General features: G+C 46.0%; 1 protein-coding gene and 1 non-coding gene across 2 annotated transcripts in view; one reads left to right on the top strand and one right to left on the bottom strand.

The window, feature by feature from the left end:
• Window positions 1–9827, top strand: part of SLC13A5 (solute carrier family 13 member 5) — a 32262-nt gene extending 22435 nt beyond the window's left edge. Inside the window, exons 9-13 of the mRNA XM_058283738.2 lie at window positions 784–884; window positions 1726–1844; window positions 3818–3979; window positions 6891–7028; window positions 8191–9827. Coding sequence (XP_058139721.1) covers window positions 784–884; window positions 1726–1844; window positions 3818–3979; window positions 6891–7028; window positions 8191–8322 — 652 coding nt within the window. The 3' untranslated portion in view covers window positions 8323–9827. The remainder of the gene's footprint in view (window positions 1–783; window positions 885–1725; window positions 1845–3817; window positions 3980–6890; window positions 7029–8190) is intronic.
• The window catches only part of LOC101420914 (uncharacterized), a 90195-nt gene that overhangs the window by 52511 nt on the left and 14558 nt on the right, over window positions 1–23126 (bottom strand). The window lies entirely within an intron of this gene.

Here is a 23126-nt window from a genome sequence, read left to right as displayed (position 1 = left end):
TGTAGAGAGAGATGATGGGTTAGGAGTGGGGCTCCCAGGGTCTGGTTTCTGAGTCTCTGCCCTGCCATCCTTCCTTTCTTTCTTTAGACCTGAGCAAGTTCCTCCCAGGACATACATTTTGGGTCCAGAAGCTTCTCTATACAGAGACTGGCAAAGCAGGGGGTATCTGTAGTTTCTCTTCTGGCTAAGATTTTATTAGAATGGAAGAAAGATTGAGAAATACTCATATCCTAGAAAAGGCGGAAAATGTGGGTGGGGAGGTGCTATTATTGGGTATTTCTTTCTTTTTCTTTTTTAGGAGGTACTGGGACTGAACCCACGGCCTTGTACATGGGAAGCAGGCACTCAACCACCTGAGCTACATCTGCTCCCCAACTGAGTATTTCATTTTGAGAGTCTGCTTGGGTCAGTACAAAAGTCCCTGTGGTCACTGTGGTGAACTCAGGATTCTAGAAAACCTGGTAAAGAAGAGGTCACAAAGTTCACCCAAGGAACAATGTAGGCTGAGAGGGAATTAGGCGCCCAAGGTTGGTGACAAAGCCAGGCAAATATTGTGGGCCTCTTGGTCTCAGCTGAGACTCAGTCTCCCGTTCCACTACTGATGCAGCTTTGGGACTCCCAATTTCCATGCTCAGGTGAGACTGTTTCTTCATGAAAAACATGAAGAAACATGTTTCTGTATAAGCATTTAGACATGGAACCATTGGAGTTAGAACAGATTTTCTGAATGACTGTCACAGCAGCTGAGCTGGGCTAAAAGTCTGTGTGCTCTTCCCTACCTAGGTATGTCTCCGATGCCACTGTGGCCATCTTTGTGTCCCTTTTGCTATTCATTACGCCTTCACAGAAGCCCAAGTTCAATATCTGTAGCCAGTCTGAGGAAGGTAAGACCACCACTCATCAGGGTTGGGGATCTAGCAGCAAAGGATCTCTATGGGTTTCCCTGGGCCCTGGGCCCAAGAGGCAGAAGATTTCATCCCCTTGAAGAGGTCTGCCTACATAGCAAAAACCTGGGGAGACAGTGATTTTCAGTTCTTCCCTGGGTGTTGTTCAATGCAAATCTCTTCTTTTTAACTTTTTAAAAATTTGAAATCTCACTATAAGGTAAAATTATAGGAATGGCAAAATGCTTCAAATTTCCCATAATGTTATCATTATTTTTTTGTTTTCCCTTTGCCTCCCAGTCTTTGTTAATATGCACGTTATATGGTTATAATCAAGACACACACAATTTGCATTGTTTCATTTTTTGTTTTTGCTTGAGATTATATTGTAAACATTTCCCACCATTGCTATAGCTTTAAATTTTTTCTAGTAACTGCATTATATTCCTTTGAAGGACTATAACCATTATCTTGCTATGAATGTTTTGAATTTCTCATTATTATAAATGAATGTTTTCTTTCAATAGCTTTTTCTTTGGGGGTATTTCTTCTTTAAGACAGCTGCTGGGTAGAAGACAGTGTTTTAATGGCTCTTAAAATATATTACCAAATTGCTTTTCAAAAGAGTTTACCAATTTATAGTGCTATCAGTAGTGTGTGAAATAGTGTTACCACTGGCCTTACCAGTGGTAAGTATAATAATTATTGCAAATTGTATCTAATTTACAGGTGGTAATGAGATGGTACTCATTGTCCTTACTGGCATTTTGCCTTTTGATTATATCTCTTTTGCTTTCTAATGCTGCTCTGGGTTGTGTATGTGTGTTTTTTTTCTTCTCAGAAAAGAAAATTCCGTTTTATCCCCCTCCACTGCTGAATTGGAAGGACACCCAGCAGAAAGTACCCTGGGGCATTGTGCTGCTCCTAGGGGGTGGATTTGCTCTAGCTAAAGGATGCGAGGTAACTTCTCCAGCCGTGAGCTGCCTAGGGCCCTCTTCTTTCACGAAGAGGATGGTCAAAGAGCTGCTACATTCCTCCTCTTTCCCATCTCTGGGTCATGCTTATGTGTTTGTGCATCTGTCTCTTCCACATAACTGTACATTCCTGGAGTATAGGGGCTCTTTCTTGTCATTTAGGAACCGAGAACCAAAAATAGTGCCTGAAGTAGAAAAAGTATTTAGAAAATGTTCATTGAGTGATTGCAGAAATGAGTGATTAAGTGACCCTTGTTAGCCAAGAAGTATCCCCTCTGGAGTTTGGTAATAATGATCTCTGCTTTGATTTATCCCATGAAAAGACTTTCAAGTCCTTGTGAATGCTTTAACCATCACCTTTGGATTTTCACTTGCTGAACTCTTTGTTGACATGGTTACCATTTAAAATTTTTGCTCTAGCTAAGTAAGTACAGCATAGGAGAAAAGGAACAGCTCTTGTGGAGAAAAGCCCAAAAATGAAACTTTCACTACTCTTCCTTTCCTACCATCTCTCTTGGAGTAGGGATGATCCAGAGGGAGATGAGCAAGGTTTTTTGGTGCTGCTATCCTTCATCCATCCATCCATCCACCCATCCATGCATCCACATATACTATACATACATCCATCCAGAAATAGAATGTACAAGATAGACTTGGTCTATCTTGTTACTGCTGCTTCCTCAACATGTGGGACAGAGTCTGGTATATAATGGGTACATAAATAATAAATACATCCATCTAGTTACCTCTCCATCCATTCATCCATGCATCAATCCATCCATTCATCAAACATTATTAAATCCCTGTTAGGTCAGGCACAGGGATTACAGAGATGATAGAGGTCATTGTTCTGAAGGACTTCACAGCCCAGGGAGGGGAACGTATCTGGATGGGTATTTCCCGGAAGAGAAGGCACATGAGCAAAAGAAAATGTGTGAGTTGTATAGCTGAGGACCAGTAGAAGACAAAGTGGGTGAGGTTAGCAGAAGTTGAGGTGCCTGAATTCAAGATAGGGAGCATGGACTTTATTCTGAAAGCAATGGACAACCATGGAAGAATTGAGGGCAGGGTTAGATCTGTACTTGAGAAAAATCACTCTGATGGCTGAAATGAAGGTCTAGGCAGGGAAAGAGTTGGAGAAGAACCAATTTATAGTCTTTATCTAAGTCAATCTCAGAACATTACCTCCGTGGACCATTATTTCCTTCTTGAAACTCCCTCTTTCTTTGGCCCCCACCACATTGCTTCCTCTTGGTTTCTTTCTAACTGTTCTTGCTCAGCCTGTTTTGCTGACTCTCCTCTAGTCCTCCTTTAATATGAATGTCTTCGAAGCTCTGTCCTTGACCTCTTCTCTCTTCACTTTTCATTCTTTCCCTGGACAATCTCTTCTCAGCCCAATAACTCAAATCTAAATCCCAAATTTTGGGGCAAGATGACTCTCCTGAGCTTCAGGAACTAAAGAGTACTGAAAGGAAAAGATGGACATGAGATGTTTTGTGTGACTTAGTAACAAATTGGATATAAGGAATGCGGGGAACAGAGATCCCCAGCATGACTCCCAACCTTCTGTCTTGGCCAGAAGGTGGATGTTGAGTCCACTCATCAAGCTGAGTAGCCAAGGAAGAAAAACAGATTTTGGGCTGGGTAAGATGAATTCAGACTGGGGTACATTGAGCCTTATATGCTCATGGGACATCTGGGTAGAAATTTCTAGAAGGCATATGAATGTTCAAATATGGAGAGTAGACTAGGTGCACTGGAAACACATATTTAAGAGATAGCATAGTGAGGATGGAGATTAGGTTGTAGGAATGGGTGAATCACTTACGGAATGTATACACACACACAGAATCAGGAGTGGAGATAGGCTGAGCTCTGGAGATTGATGAAGGTGCCTCCAGCCTTGGAGGAAATGTAAGCCAGTAGCCTAGAGGTGACTCTCCTCCTGGTGCTTCCCAGGCCTCGGGACTGTCTGACTGGATGGGGAAGCAAATGGAGCCCTTGCACACAATTCCCCTGGCAGCCCTCACCTTGATTTTATCTTCGATTGTTGCTGCGTTCACTGAGTTCACAAGCAATGTGGCCACTGCCACCCTGTTCCTGCCCATCTTTGCCTCCATGGTAAGTAACACTTCTTGGGGCTTGGGTAGAACCCTTAAGCATCATTTCATAGAAAGCATTCAGTGAAAAATTCCTGCGTCCTTAGAGAGGCAATGAAATCAGAGGATAGAGCCTGACCAGGCTTCTAAGACCTGGGTCTGGCCCTGCCTCTGACATGGACTTGTGGCCTTTGATAACACTGACCCTACCCTCAGTGCTTTGAACGTTCTTCTTTGTATCCCCTACGCTGACCAAAGTGCCAAGCATGACCAGGTGCTCAAAATTTGTTATAAATTTAACTGGATTACTTTTTTCAAGCTGGGAGACAAGACTTGTGCCAAGGAGGAATAGGCCAGTGACATGGGGAAATGATATAGTGTGTCTCTGAGGATGTGAGCATAGACATGTGGGAAAACTGCAGGGGAGGGGGAGCACCACTAGTTGGGACCCCCAGGAAAGGGTATTGGGGGAGGAGGGGCTTGAACATGGGCAGGGGGGCAGAGGGCATTTGGGAGGATGGAGCAGCCCAACTAAAGGAAAGGGAGCATACGATGAAGGATCCAGGAAACTATGCTTGGTGAGGGTGGGATTAAGGATCACCAGGAGCTGAGACCAGAGAGGTAGCTGGTGGTGGCGGAGGGGATGCTAAAGAGATTTGTTCTAGAGGCGAGCATATTTTTGAGTTTGGATTGAAAAGAAAGCAGACCCTATTAAAATTGGTTGTGATGTTTTCTTGCATTTCCTTTTGTCATTCATCCCGTAGCAGGACTGACCTCAAGGTGGTATAGAAAGAATGCTGGGTTTGGAGTCAAGACGTCAGACTCCTTAAAACCATCACTTAAGTGACAAACCAGCAAGAACCAGTGAGGATAGTCAGGCAGAGGGACTCCTCATAGAGTTGTGCTGAGGGTCAAGCAAGATGATAGCCTCTGAAAATCCTTTGTAGACTGCAAAATAAGCATGGGAAAGGGTTATCATTAGTCTGGAGTTTGGAACAGACTTACAAAGTATGTTTAAGATGGTAAATTTCCATTCAGTTGTCTGTCCATCTATATGTATCAAAAGTTAACTGAAAGCAAACCTAAGTGCTTTTCTCCTTCCATTGCAAGGGAGTATGGAAGTGTTAAACACAGCAAGGTGGCTCCATTTCCTCCTCTCCTAAGCAGGCTCTCTAGACAGATGCCCATGAGCATCTTTCAATGCTGGGTATGCAGTGGTGATGCTCTTCTCCCCTACCAAAGTCCCTGGCTGAGGGACGAGCACCAGCCCCAGCAGTGAGCACTGAGGGCCCCAGGCCTGACGCATGCAGGCCTTATCTCAAGGGGGTGGTTAGGCCCTTTGAAAACAAGCTTTTCTGGAACAAGAAACCCCAAGTAAGATTTCATAGCTACCTCTATGACCCTCACACTCCTGCCTCAGCACCCAGCAGTGGGAAAGGGAAAGACAAAGGTCATCCAGCTGGGTCACAGAGTAACATAGGGCACATGCACTACATGGTACCCACGGTCAGACAAGGCTGGGGGTGGCTATGGAGTGGGAGAATCAGGGAACAGACTGGGCATCTCCAGGGACCTCTCAGTTCCTCCCAGTGGGAATGGAATGTGATAAGGCCTTTTAGAGGGCCACCTAGCAACAGGAACTTAAACCTGCTCATATCCTTTGACTCAGAAATTTCATGTCTGGGAATTTATCTTAAGGAAATAATCAGCAATGCCCACAAGGATATATTAAAACAATGTATATCACAGAATTTTACATAAAATATATATATAATAATAGGGGATTGTGAAAAAATGTATCATATATTCATACAAGGTAATACTAATGAGCCATTAAAAATAAAAGTTTCAAAGGATATTTAATGGGAACATGTGTATGGGCTAAAAAATGTCTACTAATACAAAAGAGTATTTTATAGACTCTAGTCCCCTAGCCTCCTCCCCAGAGACAACTTCTGTTACTGATTTCTTAGGTAACTTTCTGGATATATTAAACACACAGATAATTCATTTTAAGCAAATGGTGTCATTCTATGATCCTATTCTGCACCTTAATTTTTTCAAATTTTTACTATAACCATAGGTCTTAAAGATCTTTCCACATTAGCACATAAAATTGACTCAATCCTTTGCAGCTGCATGGTATTTCATTGTTTGTCTATACCACATTTTAACATCCTGTTATTAATGGCCTTTGAGTCTGTTTCCTGTGTTTTGCTGTTACAATATTGCACTGGACATCTTTGCATACCGTCTGCACTCATGTGCAGTAAATCTGCATGCTAAAGCATTAATTCTGAAAGACATTATGAAATTTATCATTCAACAAATATTTAGTAAGTGCCTACTCCTCTTCATAGTTAGATGTGGCTGGATTTTAAAATTCAGAGTAAAGAACGTAGATTTTGTGTGATGTATGTATCTTTCAAAAATAAAAAATACATTTAAAAAAAGTAGAAAATTCCACATGTAAATGATTCCAAATGAGTATAAAAAACACATGCATACATAGATACACACACAGGTGAAAAGTTGTGACCCCTGCACTCTAGGCACCCTCAGTTTGGGGCAGGACAGACAGACACATGCACAAGGTCTGGAAAATGAGGCAGGGCACAGCATAGGCTGTGGGAACATAGTACTACTCCGTGCAGCTAAGCATCTAGCATGGTTTTAATAGGTATCCAAGAAATATAGTTAAATGGATTGAGAAGGTTCAGAAAGGCCTCCCAGAGGAGGTAGCCTCTTGAGTTTGGGCTCCGTGTTTAGAAGATTATCAACCACAGATGTGGCACGGGGTTGAGGAACCAGCAGGACAAATGCCCAGAGGTAGAAACACACATGTACATTCAGGGAGTGCTTTTCAGAACTCTGGTCTCCCGTGAGCTTTTATTTTCTGTATCTGTGACATTCAGTGCTGTGTTTTCCCCCAGGCTCGTGCTGCAGGCATCAATCCGCTGTGTGTCATGCTTCCCTGTACTCTGAGTGCATCTTTTGCCTTCATGTTGCCTGTGGCCACCCCACCTAATGCCATCGTGTTTACCTATGGACACCTCGAGGTTACAGACATGGTAACACAGCTGCTTTGATTTACTCCTATCAGATTATGATGTTTGTGTCATAAGAGAGGCCCAGTTTCAAAATGATGTCATATGATTTGGAATACCACTGAATGCCCAAACCTACAGTCATTCTTTGCATTTATAATGCTTTCTTCTTCTTCTTCTTCTCTCTCTCTCTTTTTTTAATGATCTCCAGCTCATCTCCTAGTATAGGCTATTCTGTCTCCCCAGTCAGAGAGATGGTTCATAAACTGCCCACCTGGAGAAGCCTGTGCAGCTCTGCTAAGCACTGGAAGGGGTGGGGGTGGGGAGGGCCAAGGCTATATTTTACAAACTAGCAAAAACCAGTGAGGATAATCAGGAGGGGCAAAGCTTAGATTGGGGAAAAATGTCAACGACATCTGAAGAGATTAGTAGAGGTGTCTAGAGAGCTAGAGCAGGGAAGGGGAAAGACCCATCTATCACCTGGGAGCAGATGAGGCCTTGGAAACAGAGGCAGCCAAAGAGAGAACTCTTTAAGTCTGGCTTGGCTTCAACGTCTCAAAAGAGAGGAGAGGGCCACTTTGCAGCTTTGGTTGTGGTTGCAGCCCCAGGAGGCCAGAAACAAATTACGTGTTGCTTATCACAAGGCATCTGCTAGGTGTCATTTGGGACTCCCTGATGGATTTTCACAAAGAGGGAGATTGTGGATTCCAGAAACCTTGGACTGCAAACTTGAGTCCAATCTTCAGTTAAAATTATACAATAGATTTTTAAAGCAATGGTTAATGAGAGAACATAAAACACGTATCAGAAAGAGCCAGAGGAGGCTTACAAGTAATCCAGGAGTCCCTGTGGGAAGGTTAAGGCAGTGGGTGAGCACTGGCCTCAGAGTCAGACTGCTGGGCCTGCCACCACCTCCCTGCAAAGCCTGGGGTTGGCGCCTCCCTGCACTGCCCTGAGGCTAAAGTGGGCATAGGAGCCCTGCTGCCCTGCTACTTCCAGGGTTGCTTCGAGGACTGGTAGCACTTAGTGGACATCCAATGGGTTTGTCTGGGGGTGGAGTGAGAATAAGAGCGTGGCACAGCAACAGCAAAGCCCAGAAAGCAGAGAGGACTAATTCCAGCATCTTGTTTGCTCTGACAGCCCAGGCAGACTTGAGAGTGCTCACTCTGACCCTTTTTTTGCCTAGATGAAAGCAGGACTAATGCTGAACATAATTGGAATCCTCTGCGTGTTCTTGGCGGTCAACACCTGGGGACTAGCCATGTTTGACTTGGAGCATTTCCCTGACTGGGCTAATGCGACCCGCGTTAAACCTTAGGAAGAGTCACAAGACCCACGGATCCGTCCCCGCCCTCCTGAAGATTCCTGAATATCCTGGTACACTCTGTAGCAGCGCTTTGGGGTCCAAGACCAAGGTGACCCAATGATGCTCACAACCCATGGAGACCCAGTCAATAGACCTCCTCCCTCCAGCCATAGGCATGGGTGGCAGAAGGCCAGGCTCAGAAATTGAAGAGAGCCCCTGAAGTGGCCGCTGGCACCCATCTTTCCTAGGGGCTCCGCCATTACGTCTTGGGACTGGCAGGCTGCAGAGGGACTGGGACTCAGTCTCCTGTATCCATTCAGCCTGGAGCAGCCACCACACTTGCCCCAGGAGGGGCTCTGGTTTCCATTTGTTTAGTCCCAGGGTAGTCTAAATGGAAATCAGATCCCTAGATTGGGAGATTGGGAGGTGAGAAAACACCATGCACATGCCTCTTCAGCTCACCCTGGGCTTCCTCAAATCATCTCTTGCACTGAAGGGGCCAGCCCAGTTCAGGGACAGAACATCTGGTTTCGGGCAGCTTCCCACTGCTGGAGCGAGGGTGGGAATCAGAACAGCCCTGGTGACTCTGGAGCTTCCTGTATCACCACCAAAGGATGAGGAGTTTGCATTGATAACCTCAGGATGACACCTGCCTTCTTGCCCACAGCACACTTTTGGCTAACCTGCTCCCCTTCTTACCTCATTTCTCTTTTTTTTTTTTTCAGGAGGTACTGGGGGTTGCACCCAGGACCTCATATATAGGAAGCAGGTGCTGCATCACTGAGCTACATCTGCTCCCCCTCATTTCATTTTAATCAACAATTTGGACCCTTTCCCCACCTGTCTAGTGAGAGGCTTCAGTCCTAGGTCCCTTTGTTGTCTGGGCCAAAAGCCCCTGTTGACATTTGCCAAAAGCCCCTGACTGGGACCCTTCAGTATCCCCTTTTTCTCACAGGCAGGTCAATTTAGCTTTTCTGGGCAATGCTTTTTCTGCCACCACCACACAGATGGGCTCACACTCCATGTATAGGCCATGACTGGGTATCTAGGGGGCCACAGTAAGGTACCTAGGTCCTCCCTCAGCTGCAGGCCCAGAAGGATGCAGCTATTACTATCCGTCATGCCCAAGTTTGGGCTCCCCTAGGGAAAACCTTCCCTTTGCCTACTGGCCTTTGTAGTCATGCCTCATGGCCACACGGTCTCCCTGAAAGTAAGCAGGACATGGTAGTCTCTTTGCAGACAACTCCTAGCTATGAATGACTCTACCTGAAATTACTGGGGCAAAGACTTCAGACTGGCTGTGGGAAGATGAAGCTCAGAACTCCTTGTGGGAAAGAGACACCCTCCAGCCCCAACCCCATTTTCTGTCTTATGGTAGATATATGAGGTCCACTAACGGCAGTTTTCAGGGCAGGAGCATGTGGGACCATAAGGAAACCCTATCAAGGACTAAGCGTGTATCTAGTTTCCTTGACCATCAAGGCCATTCCCTCATTAAATGCTGTCTTCCATGGAAAGCTGCACTGTGTTGTCATCTCTGGTTCTCTGCCATATGTGGGATGTGGGAATGGGAGATGGAAGGATGAACAATTATTCACTGCCCACCTGCTGTGTGCCAGGACTTCCTGTGCCTGGTACATATCCCAGTTATCTCATTTGCTCTTTGCAGTAACCCTGCGAGTTAGGCAGGGGTTATCATTTGTCTTATGAGAAAACTGAGGCTCAGAGAGATCAACTGATGTGTCCAAAATCAGACATCAAGTTAGTGGCAGTTAGGGTTCCATGCCAGACCTTCTAACCTCATGTCCACTGCTCCTCCCTTTAGCCATTAAGGGCTTGCAGGGAAAAGCAGGTGGCCAAGAGTAAGTCCATCCCAAGGCCCAGCCTGCTCTAGGAAGATCACCAAACAAGAGTCCCTTTCTGTTGCCTCCTCTCAGATGGGCTCAAGACAGCACTGACTCAGACAGGGTTGGTCCTTACGCTAAGAAACAAAGTTTGGTTGGGGAAAGGAATATGAAAATGGCTACCTTCTCTGCTCACTAAGGCAAAACTAGTGCCTGGCTTCTATCTTACCTCCCCCCCCACCATCATTGCTCTCTACACTGTCACTGTTGTCTTGTCTGCCTCACCAGACTGAAGGCTCCCTAAGGGCTTTGACTGCTTGCTGGGTCCAGTGCCAGTACTGTGGACAGCTCAGAGCAAGGCACAGTAAGTGCACTTGATAAAAATGATAAGTGTGGTGAATTAGGCACAGTTGATGCTAGTGGGCAAGGGGCATTTAAGGTGACAATTGAAGGCTAAGGAGGACTTGGCCAGTTGTGATGGGGAAAGATATGGTATGGTGGGTGAAAGATTCCATCAGACATCATCTGGGTGAGGGCTGACAAGGAAGTTGTGAGCAGAATTCAAGGCCAAGGAGGCTGACCAAAGAGTATTTCTAAGTAACTTCTCTTGAAGTTAGCTAGGGGTGGTTACACTAACATTTATGGCCTTTGCCAATTAGGAATGTTTTTGGCTGCATATAATAGCTTAAACCATATAAGGTCACTTAATGTTTACTTAAAAAGAAGCTGGAGACACAGTTGCTGCATTGGTCAAACAGCTCATTCAGGCTACCAACGACTTGGCTCAAATGTCCACTTTGCTATCTTAAGGGTATTGTACTTGTACCCTAATGCTTGAACTTCATGCTACTTCTGCATTCAAGGCAGAAAGAAATGAATACAGGTGCAGGGTGTGGGATGATAGTGCCAAAGGCAACTTTTCCTTTTGTCAGGAAAGCAAACACTTTCCCAGAAGTCCCCCAACAAAATTCCCTTTATGTCTTATTGGCCAGAACTGGATCACATGCCCACCTTTAGACTATTCATCGACAAAGGGGAATCACAATACCATTGGAATACCATAAGACCAATTAGGACTTATCCTCTGGGGTTGGGGGATTGGTCTATTTTTCCTGAAATCAATAGATTTCCACATACTGCATACAGGTTTTCACTGGAAAACAGAAAAGGAGGTTATTGGTGATGAATAGTGTCTGGCATTGTGACTCTGTTTCAGGGGGCTGCCCCCACTTCAGGACTTCTTGAGTGGCTCCCTTTTCATGGAATTCAGTAGAAACATATTCCTAGATAGGAAGACAGTGCATAATTGTCTGGTCAAGGGCTTAAGTTCTGCATCCAGTTTCCAAAGGCCAGGCATTCTCCATGAGGCCCACTGGGCTGAAATCAGGACTAGGAGACTAGAGTTTGAATCATGGCCTTAATCTCTGTCTTGACATCTGACACTGAATAAGTCATTCCTTTCTCTGGACTTCAGCTTCCTATATGTATCATGATACAGATACAGGGGCTGAATGAGAGCTTCTCAAAGGCTCTTTTCCCAGAGTTATGGATTCCTTTACCACAACTGCCCCTCCCTCTCCTTGGACAGCTGCAGCTTCCACCCCATCCCCCACACTGTCTCAGCTTAGTGCCCTACTCCCTGCTGCCATCTGGGTCTTAGCCATTTGCTGCAGACATTTCAGACTTTTCCCCACCCACATTGTGAAGAGGTTCTACCCAAGACCCTTGAGTTTCTTCTTAGTATCTGGATCAGATATTTAGGCCCAAGGTTAGTAGAATACATCATTCTGACCAGCACTGCTTTCGACATTTTTGCCAATGGATTATGATTTCACAAGGATTCTGTGTATTCCAAAGGTCAGGGCCTGGGTCTCCTTTTCCTCTGATCCCTGACTTGGGTACTCCCAAGGGCAGGCCACAGGTCTTTGTCCCTGCCCATACCAACTGGAGAATTTCCTTAGGGAAAAACCTGGGCCTCCTCTGACAGAGCCAAGGAACAGCACAGCTTCCTGGGACAAGTGGAATCTTCTTTCCTCTCCACCATTTCTTGTAAGCTAGCAAAAATAATAGATAATGAAGTTTCTGCTCCAAAGCCCAGACAGGAAAAGAGCTCACAGGCACAGAATTTAATCCTTGAAATGAATAAGAGCATTCTTGGGTAAGACCCTTGATGGCATGTTCTTGTTTGAGGAAATAAACACCAAATGCTGGATTGTCTGGTTAGAAACTATACCTGGCAGTCTTGTTCTTAGCTCAGTATCCCTTTGTCCAGGCACTCACTCTTCCTAGACCTAGAGCTCCTTAAAAGGCTTTTCCCCCAATCCACCAGGGAAGCTTCTTATCTATTAACATTAAAAAAAATTCCATCAAGATAAATCTTCCACACCATGAGTGGGTGTTTATATTATTTAACAGCTTATCATTTCAGGTTGAAATCTTTGGGATCAGATACTCAGTTCTTTCATCAGGACTCAGGTATATCACATCCCTGTCCCTCTTACAGGCACTTTATTGATTGGCTTCCACCCTTAGGTAGAGTGGACAGTCCCACTGCCGGCAGTTTTATTTTATTTTAATTTTTTAATACTTTTATTTAGTTAATTAACTAATTTATTTTTAATGTTACATTAAAAAAAAATGAGGTCCCCACACACCCACTTCCCTCCCCCCCCCCCTATAATCACAACCTCCTCCATCATTATGGGACATCTGCCGCACTTGGGGAACACATCTCTGAGCACCGCTGCACCACATGGCCAACAGTCCACATTACAGCTTACACTCTCCCCCAGTCCACCCAGTGGGCCATGAGAGGACACACAATGTCCAGCAACTGCCCCCACAGCACCACCCAGTATACCTCCAAGTCCCGAAAATGCCCCCACATCACATCTCCTTCTCCCATTCCCACCCCCAGCAGCCACCATGTCCACCCTTTCCATCTCAGCACCACATTTACTTCTACCACCAATCACACCAGTCCCAGAATAGAGTATCAGTAAGTCCACTCCAATCCACACTCCACTCCTCCATCCTGTGGACCCCAGCATGGCTATATCCACTCCACCCCTCCATCGAGAGGATGCTGGCAGTTTCAGAACAGCATTTATGTTGTTGTTTCCAGCTATCAAGGTTAAAGCAATGCTAAAAATCAATCACTGAACATGCTATTATCTAATCAACAATTTTAAAGTTTTTTTTTTTTTTTAAAGATTTATTTATTTATTTAATTTCCCCCCCTCCCCTGGTTGTCTGTTCTTGGTGTCTATTTGTTGCGTCTTGTTTCTTTGTCTGTTTTTGTTTCTTTGTCCGCTTCTGTTGTCGTCAGCGGCACAGGAAGTGTGGGCAGCGCCATTCCTGGGCAGGCTGCTCTTTCTTTTCATGCTGGGCGGCTCTCCTCACGGGCGCACTCCTTGCGCGTGGGGGCTCTCCCACGCGGGGGACACCCTTGCGTGGCAGGGCACTCCTTGCGCGCATCAGCACTGCGCATGGCCAGCTCCACACAGGTCAAGGAGGCCCGGGGTTTGAACCGCGGACCTCCCATATGGTAGACGGACGCCCTAACCACTGGGCCAAAGTCCGTTTCCCTTTTAAAGTTTTTATATTAAAAATTAATCTGAACACTAAAAGAAATTTAAATAGTTCAAAAAGGCATTAAGTGACAAAACTAAAAACAAACAAGAAAGAAAATAATAAAAAGGTATTAAGTAAAAAGTGTCCCTCTCACCTCAGTCCTTGAGTCCCCTTCCCCTTTCACAAAGGCAACCGTCTCAACAGTTTCTTAAATAAGCTTCCAGAAATATTACACATATAAGCTTATGTGATAGATTCATATTCTTTTTATTAAATATAGGAGCAGACTATAGGCGTTTAGATTCATGTGCTCTTTATTAAATAAACAGACTATATGCATTATTCTCTTCCTCCTTCCTATCTAGACTCACACTCCCTCCCTTTACAATTTATTTAGAAAAAATTCCTATTGACTAATTTCCTAATTTTTGACAAATATATACACCAGTGTAAGCAACATCCCATTTCCATCACCCCCAGAATGTTCCCCATGGCCCCTTCCAGAGATCTGCACTCCACAGAGGCAACCATCATTATGATTTCTGTCACCATAGATTAGTCTGCCTGTTGAATTTCACATAAATGGAACCATTCAGCTTGAACTTTTTTGTGTCTCATTCATTTTGCCTAACAAAAGGCTTTTGAAATTCTTCCCTGTTGCATGTATCAGTTCACTTCTCATTGTTGCTAAGTAGTGCTCCATTGTATGAATATATCACAATCTATTTACTCTCCTGTTAATGGACATTAGGGTTGTCCCAGTTTGGGGCTATTAGGAATAAAACTGTTATAAACATTTCTGTGCAAGCCTTTTTGTGGACACATGTGTTCACTTCTCTCGGATGTGTGCCTAGGAATGAGCCTCAGTTGTTTAAAATACTGTATATAGTATTTCATTGAAGTATTTTCTATATAATAAAGTCTCCTGTTGATGGCATTTGTCTTTTCCCAGTCTTTTGTTAATGCCACAATGAACACATCTACATAAATCTCTCAGCACATATATGAGGAGAATACTTTCCTAGAATGACATGTTGGGTCGAGGGGCATGTATACTTAAATCAGGGACAGATAATGCCAAATTAATTCCAAAGAGACTGTGCTAATGTCCATTCTCAACATCGATGCACAACACCTTACTCTCACACTCTCTAAGCAACTCCATGTATAATCAAACTTTTCAATCTTTGCTACTCTGATAGGTGAAAATTGCTATCTGATGACTTTCATTTTTATTTCTTTAGATTTTGAGTAATGGTGAGCATTTTCACATATCTATAATCCATGTGCTTATCTTTTCTTGTAAATTCTCTTTTGCTCATTTTTCTAATTTTTTAAAAAAGGCCTTTTCTAATTCATTTGTAAGAACTCTGTATTAAGGAAATCAGTTGTTTGTCTTTCATAGGGAAATTTAAATACATTAAGATCTGGTGAGGCTAGTTATTCTGTTTAATCTTTTTCATTTTGTTCCTAGCTATTCCTCACATATTTTTCCATAAGAATTTCGGAATCAGCTTCTCTTGTTCTAAAAATAACCTGGTTGGCATTTACCTCTCTGGTTCTCTCTCCTACTACTCTCCCCCTCACTCATTCCAGGTTTTCTCAACCTTAGCACTACTGATATTTCAGACCAGATATCTCTGTGTTGTGGGGGGCTGCTCTGTTCACTGTAGGATGGTTAGCAGCATCTCACACTATTCACTAGATGCCAGAAGCAGAAGAGTAGCAAAAGAGCAAACCACACCCCATCCCCACTGACTCACCCCCTTCTAGCTGCACTGGCCTCCTTGCTATTCTTAGAGTACGCCAAGTACACTCCTGCTTCAGGGCCCTTGTACTCGTTCTCTCTCCTCTGGAAACCCTCCCTGCTTACTCCCTCACCTCTCTTACATCTTGGCTCAAACTTTGCTTCAGTCTATTTTACATTATAATCTGCCCCTCATCTGCCCTGCATCCCCTATATCTTGTCCTAGATTTATTTTTATTTATTGTATTTTTCATTGTTCAATATACTATATAATTTATTTCTTTATTTTGTCAGTTTATCTTCTGCCCTTAAGAATGTAAGCCCCATGAGGGCAAGGATTTTTGTCTGTTTTGTTACATTCCTCTATTTCTGCTGCCTAGAATATCCATGGCACATCACAGGTGCTCAATAAATTTTGGATGAATGAATGCATCAGAGTAGATTCCTCGATGGAGTCAGATGAGAAATGACATCTCCACAATATTGATTCTCCCTACACAAGAAAATGGTAGTTTCCTATAAAGTTTATTTTTTATCCTTCTGTAAAGTTTTAAAGTTTCTTATGAATAAGTTTCAAATGTTTTTGTAACAAACATTTGCCTAGCCTTTTTTTTTTTTCTTTTCTTTTCTTCCATATTTTGGACTTGGGAAGCTAAACTGCTTGACTCATAGTGGGTGGGGATAGGGGTGCCACTGCCTGGTCTGGGAGCAGGGATTTTAGTCACTTATTAGGCCTGGGATGAAGTCTGTTCACTGTCCTAGGAGCATCTCCATTCTTCCTCCTCCTTGAGGGAGCTCCAGCCAAGACTCAAACGAGACATTGTTCAGGACAATCCCACCCAGTGGATCCTCTCCAGTGACCCAAGGGCAGCCTCTGGGAAGGGGCTCCTCAGAAACACCTTTGAGTCCCTTCTACTCAAAGAGGGCTGTGTTCGCTCTGAGCACTCCTGAGGGGCAGGTAATGGATAGGCTAAGGATGACCTTACCTTTGCTGCCACTCCCTAGCCTAATGGGGGGGGGGGGTGCTGTGCCAGGCCAACGTTCCTCCTACTGTCCAGGGTAGGGGTGTTGGGGAAGAGACCTTGTGTCCTTTCCTTGGCAGCTCTGAGAGGACAGAGGAGACGGGGTCTTCCTTCCCTTCTTCTGTCTCCCAGATCCTTCCAGATGGGCCTCTGCTCCCCACCTCACACTGCATCCTGCCCAGGCCTGAGTATACAGCTGAGCTCTGGACTCTGCTGCGTGTGACCCCCTGTCTGTGAAGTGGGCACAGGGCACCTCCCCTGGTTCCAAGGGCTCTGAGCTAGGCAGACAGCAGGCCCTGGGTGTGGGGGAGCTGCTCTTTTCCTCACTCAGTTATTGCTGTCCCTTCCTTGGGTCTCCGTTGCTGCAATGCCTACGATGCACTTTAGGACCACATGAGGCCCAAGTCCCCTATTCTCTACCCCAATGTGATCCTGACTGTGTCCAAGGCACCCTCCAGATGGGTCTGAAGCTGTGAACTTGTGCCACCTGGGGCAGGAGTAAGACCTTTACAAGCACTAAGCACCAAAAAGATGACGGAACCTCCACAACATAAAGACTGTGTGTGTGAGGAGACCAGCAGCACTGACTGCTGGGTACACGAGGTGCCCTGAGATGCTGTGTGGTGTCCTGCCTTCCCCACCCTCAGTTGTGGCCTTGCCCTGGGCTTTGGAGTCCCTCCAGAAGGAGGCAGGTCTGGGCTGTCCCTGAGGTTTGGTGAGCGGGCCCTGTAGCCTGCAGGAGGCTGGGAGGCAGCTCCTGCCCATTGGTGGGCTGTGGCAGTGTCCTGTGGTTCATCACTTCACATTTATAGCTAGGGCGCTTCTCAGTTTACTGTCCCTGCGGTGGGAGGCCTGGCTCTCTAGAAACCACAGCTGTGGTTTGTTGGGTGCCTGCCTGAGCGCTGAACTGTGAGAGAGGCTCCGAAGTCCCCCGGAACAGTGAGGCCCAGCCTCCAGCTCTCCTCCCCTCCCCGCTCATCTCCACCCCCAGTCTCTTTCTAGAACCTGGTTTAAGATAGGTGGGAGCTGTCAGAATATTGAAGGTCAGGGATCCCTGGCTTCCCCCTCCCAATCTGGCATTCCATGAGGAGCAGAAAGTCCTGCCAGAGAACAGGGGTGCCTCCTTGGGCCCAGTGGGACTCCTGGAGAGCAGGGAGCAGATGGAGGTGAGGGTGAAAGGAGGTGAGAATTGAGAAGGTAGCAGGAGACAATGACGAAGGGCCTCTTGGCCACTGCAGTGCCACAATCAATGCTGTTCTTGGAGCCTCCATGAGCCGACAGAACCATGCCCTCTCCTGCTGATGGGCCTATCTGGCTGTTCACAGAATAAGGGCTGGGTTACCCAGAGCTTGAGCTTCTATGAGCTGCATAGGAAGCATCAGGACGACTTCTAAGCTCCTGAAGCTGCTGGTCTCAGACCCGAATTCTTGCACAAACAGTCTCACTAATGGGGTGGCCAGGCCATGTGCTTCGCCTGCCCAATCGTGTGTCTGGCACCTCTCTGTGGAGAATGTAGTAGATTTTATCTCCGTTTCACCAGAGAAGAGGCTGAGGCTCAGAGAGACTGAGGGTGTGGGGGAAGTTTAAGTGCTGGCAGCTGCAGCGAGCTAGACTATGACTGTGATTTCTAAACCCCTCTTATCACTGCACCATTTTGTCTGAACTAGGGAGTAGGGTTCTGATGGTTTGACAGGTACTAGAAGCAGCAAGGCCTGGCTCCTTCTGTGAACCGAGCCCTGAATCTGCCTGACTCTGGTCAGATAAGGGGCTGACCTGGTCACAGACTGACTCCCTGCCCTTCTCCTTCCCCCACCCCAGCCCTGGGGCCCATTGGCCTGTCTCTGCCTTCCTCCTCAACTCTAGGCAGGGGAAGGGAGGGAGGAAGGGAGGAAGAAAGGGAGAGAGGGGGTCTGGGAACAGGCATGAGACAGGCCTCTGTGGTGTCTGGAACCTCACACCCTGTAATCGAGGAGAGCTCAAGAGAGCAAAGAGGGGAGGAAAGGAGGGGCGGGTGAGACCATGATTACCAGGTGGGTTGTGGTAGGAACTCGTGGGAGGGCAGAGCCCACCTTGGGGAGGTGAGACAGGAGGGTTATTACCTAAAAACAGAGCTGATTTCACCGAAATAGAATACCTATTGGGTGTCTCTCTTTTTAAAGTTAGGATTTATTTCAGACCCACTGTTCCTTTCCTCAGCAAACATCCCTGGCATGCCAGCTGTTGGCAGTTTCAGCTGAGTGATAGGGGAACTGGCTGGTTCAGGTCATGCTGCCCTTAATTTGAGTCCTTGAAGCAGCATGTGGTGTTTGATGTGTATGCACGTGCGTGCAGTTGCAAAGGGCAATTTAATTCTACAAAGGTTTGCTAGGCCTTGCTGGTCTGTGTTGAGAGCTGGGGTCACAGAAAGGAATCAGACTTGTTCCCTGTCCTTGTACATCAAAGTAAAAAGACAAACACCCTAAAGATTTATATGAGAGGAAGGGGTTAGCTCAGTTTGTGTGAAGCAGGATGGGCTTCCCAGCATCTAGTCTAAGAGTTTTTGAAGGATGAATAGAAGTTTTTCAGACGCTCCTTTGCTCCTGCAACAATTATTAAGCATGTAATATGTGCCAGGTATCAAACTAGCAATGGGGCTACAAAGAGACAGGACACGGCCATTGCTCTTGAGAAGCCTCATAGAAGTAGTCATGTGAATGGTAATTTAGACCCCAATGTCTTAAGTATTACAACAGAACTGTGGTTGAGATGCACTGGAGGTCCAAGGTGGGAATCATTCACTCCACATGGGGACATGAGAGCAAGGGCCTGTGCAGAATGCGATTTGGTTTGTCCTGTTGGCTTGGCTTGGGAAAAGGGAAGCCGTGCTGCATTAAGGGGAAGAGTTGCATTAAGAGACAGGTACTAGGATTGGGCTTCCTTAGCAGGGAGGGGCAGCTGAGGAGCAAGGACTGGTGTTTTCAGGCCAGTTGCCTAATAGGCAAGCTGTGTGGCCTGGGAGCACCTAGAGAACTAGGTTCCAGCTCCCACTCCTGCACTTATAAGCTAAAGGAGGGGTGGGGTGGGGGTGGGGCTTCATTTCCTCATGACTAAAGTAGAAATTATGACAACACTAGTCAGGCCTACTTGACAGGGCTGACAGGAGGTGTAAATAAGACAGTGTTCACGAAGGACCTTGTAGAGGCCAGTCCTGCAGGTTCTCAATAAAGGGAAGCTGTTCTATAGCCCCACAGAGGTACTGTGAGGTAGGACTAGGTGTGCGGAGAGCCACGTGGATGGAGGAAGGGGGAGTTGGCCTTCCTGATGCCCAGTGGTGCTCTAGGTTTGTAAGTTGGGACCCCAACCTCTCTTCTCTTGTCTGGGGTGTCATCTTGAGGTGATGAGGGAAAGTCCAGGAGTGGGGGACAGTCCACTGGGAGGGGGTCCTTAACCGATCCAGGCCTGGTTAAGTCACTTGGGTCAGCCGTGTAAACCTGGCTGCTTCATGCTCCTTTAATTTCCATTTTTTTGTTTCTCATTTCTGAAGTAGTTCCCTTTGGACAATGCCAGCCTGTCTGTGACAACTATGCCAAAGAGCCAGGATGTGATGATTTGAATTGTATCCCCCAAAAAGATATGTTCAGGGGATGGGTGTGGCTCAAGCAGTTAAATGCCAGCTTCCCACATGGGAGGTCCCAAGTTTGGTTCCCAGTGCCTCCTAAAAAAAATCCCCAAACCCCCAAAATAATCTAAAAAAACCCACAAATGAACAAGCAAAAAACAAACATAAAAACCAACTCAGGTGAGCTGATGTAGCTCAGTGGTTGAGTGCTGACTTCCCACATATGAGGTCCCGGTACCTCAGAAAAAAATGTTCAACTCTTAACCCCTGGTCCTATGTATGTGACCCTATTTGGAAAAAGGATCTTTGAAGAGGTGATTAATTAAGATGAGGTCAAAATGGATTAGGTGGGCCCTAAACCAATATGACTGGTATCCTTAATAGAAGGGAAAAATTGGACACAGAGAGGCATGGGAGTACGCCTTGTGAAGATGGAGATAAGAAAGGAGCCTATGTGGAGAGAGAGGAAGAGATGCATCTATAAGCCAAAGAACACCAAGGGTTCTGGCCACTGCCAGAAGCTGAAAGAGGCAAGGAAGGATTCTACCCTAGAGGCTTCAGAGGAAGCATGGCCCTGATGACACTTGATTTTGGACTTCTAGCCTCTGGAACTGTGAGACAATAAATTTCTGTTGTTTTAAGTCATTTAGTTTGCCCTAGGGAAACTAAGACACGGCTTAGTCCATCTGACACTGGTCTGGGTCTGGGGATAGTGGAATTCAGGGCTCTTCCAGACAGCAGAGGACCAAGGGAAGCTGGTCTGTACCAAGGATGGCACTCACTTCAGCTCACCTGCCCCCTGGTAAAGCTGTAGCATCCTAATTACTTGCAAGCCATCAGTGGTTTTCTCAAAAACCTAATGCTGACTTGGCCCTCGTGCATGTGCCCTGGGAGGGGCTTGAGCAAGACAGGCCTTGTGGAAGGCCTATTACCTGCCAGTGCTAGGACTCCAAAATAGACTCTCAAGCAGCAGTAAAGCCTTTAATTCAGTGTGCCCCAACAGCAGGTTGATGTGGGGATAACTATGATCTGACTGGTCTTGAGCTATAATTACAGAGTCAGAATAAAAAATTACAGGCATTGTGTGGGCTTGTTTTAAACACAATGTAATCCATACTGTCGTCTCTCTTATTTGCTAGATTTGAGGTGGAGTCTTTGGGCAGTTGGCACAGGTTTTGTGTGACGTGTAGCAGACAAAAATGGCCCTTGCCCAGTGAAGAGGGCATAGTGGGAGGCCTCCCCAGGCCCCTAGTGTTCCTGACTGCCCCCAGCCCCCAGCCCACATGCATGCATGCATCACTGCAAATCCTCTTGGTGACCAGATGATCTGGATGGTGCATCACCCCACTTGTCCCCCAGTCTCCCCTGTGCCAGCCCACCAGAAACATCTTTGTAAAACATGGCCTTGAAGCTTAAGAACCTAATTATGGCACCCCCCCACCCCCTACACCCCCATGTATTGGGTAAATCCAAACTCCTAGGTTCCTTCATGACTTGGCCCCAACCCCTCTTTCAGCATCATTATCTGCGGTATAGCAGCTATAGAGCAGAGATGAAGTTCAAGGTTTTGTGAGGGATCAAACTGGGCTCTACCTCTTCTTAACTAATATGAGTCTGGGCAAATTAATTAACCTTTAGGTTAAGCTCCTTCCCCCATGGAAGGAAATGATAGTACCCCTTACTATTGTTTCATGAGGTTGCTGTGAAGATAGAATGAGGATATAAGTTATGAATACATAACTATGTAATTACACAAAATACTCTTGATTTTACACTTTGGATGGATTGTATGCTTTATTAATATGCATCAATAAAATTGATTAAAAATTCAAACCATAAAAAAAGATAGATTTAGACAACACACTTCTAGAGTCACCCTAGGCAGGTCATTTTCTTCCCCAAGGCTCAGTTTACCTATTGTTAAAAGGACACAATAGGGAAGCAGATGTGGCTCAAGCAGTTGAATTCCTGCCTACCACACGGGAGGTCCCAGGTTTGGTTTCTGGTGCCTCCTAAAGAAGATGAGCAAAACAGTGAGCTAATATGACAGGCAGGCACAGTGAGGTGATGCAACAACAGACATGAGGAAACCATAATGAGAGACATAAGAAATCGGGGAGTGGTAATGGCTCAAATGATTAGGCACCTCCTTCCCACATCAGAGATTCTAGGTTCGGTTCCCAGTGACTTCTAAAAAGAAGACCATGGCGGCAGACTTGGCCCAGTGGTTAGGGAGTCTGTCTACCACACGGGAAGTCTGTGGTTCAAACCCTGGGCCTCCTTGATCTGTGTGGAGCTGGCCCATGCTCAGTGCTGATGTGCGCAAGGAGTGCCCTGCCATGCAGGGGTGTCCCTTGCATAGGGGAGCCCCATGAACAAGGAGTGTGCCCCGTAAGGAGAGCTGCCCAGCGCGAAAGAAAGTGCAGCCTGCCCAGGAATGGTGCCGCACACACAGAGAGCTGACACAACAAGATGACGCAACAAAAAGAAACACAGATTCCCGTGCCACTGACAACAACAGAAGTGGACAAAGAAGATGGCGCAGCAAATAGACACAGAGAACAGACAACCGGGGTGGGGGGGGGGGAGGGGAGAGATTTAAATAAATAAATCTAAAAATAAAAGAAATAAAAATAAAAAGAAGACCAGGGAAGCGGATGTGGTTCAACTGATAGAGCATCTGCCTACCATGTGGAGGGTCCAGGGTTTGATACCTAGGGCCTCCTGACTCATGTCGTAAACTGACTCATGTGCAGTGCTGCCACATGCAAGGAGTGCCATGCCAGGTAGGGGCACCTCCACATAGGGGAGCCCCATGCGCAAGAAGTGTGCCCCACAAGGAGAGCTGCCCCATGTGAAAAAAAGTGCATCCCACCCAAGAGTGGTAATGCATACATGGAGAGCTGACCCAGCAAGATCACACAACAAAAAAGAGATGCAGTTTCCTGGTGCCGCCTGACAATGCAAGTGGATGCAGAAGAACACACAGTGAATGGACACAGAGAGCAGACAACAGGGGGTGAAGGGGAGAG

This window comes from Dasypus novemcinctus, chromosome 21 (assembly GCF_030445035.2).
Source record: "Dasypus novemcinctus isolate mDasNov1 chromosome 21, mDasNov1.1.hap2, whole genome shotgun sequence".
Classification (NCBI taxonomy): domain Eukaryota; kingdom Metazoa; phylum Chordata; class Mammalia; order Cingulata; family Dasypodidae; genus Dasypus; species Dasypus novemcinctus.
Note: the sequence above shows the minus strand (reverse complement) of the source record. Positions and strands in the feature narration are given on the sequence as shown.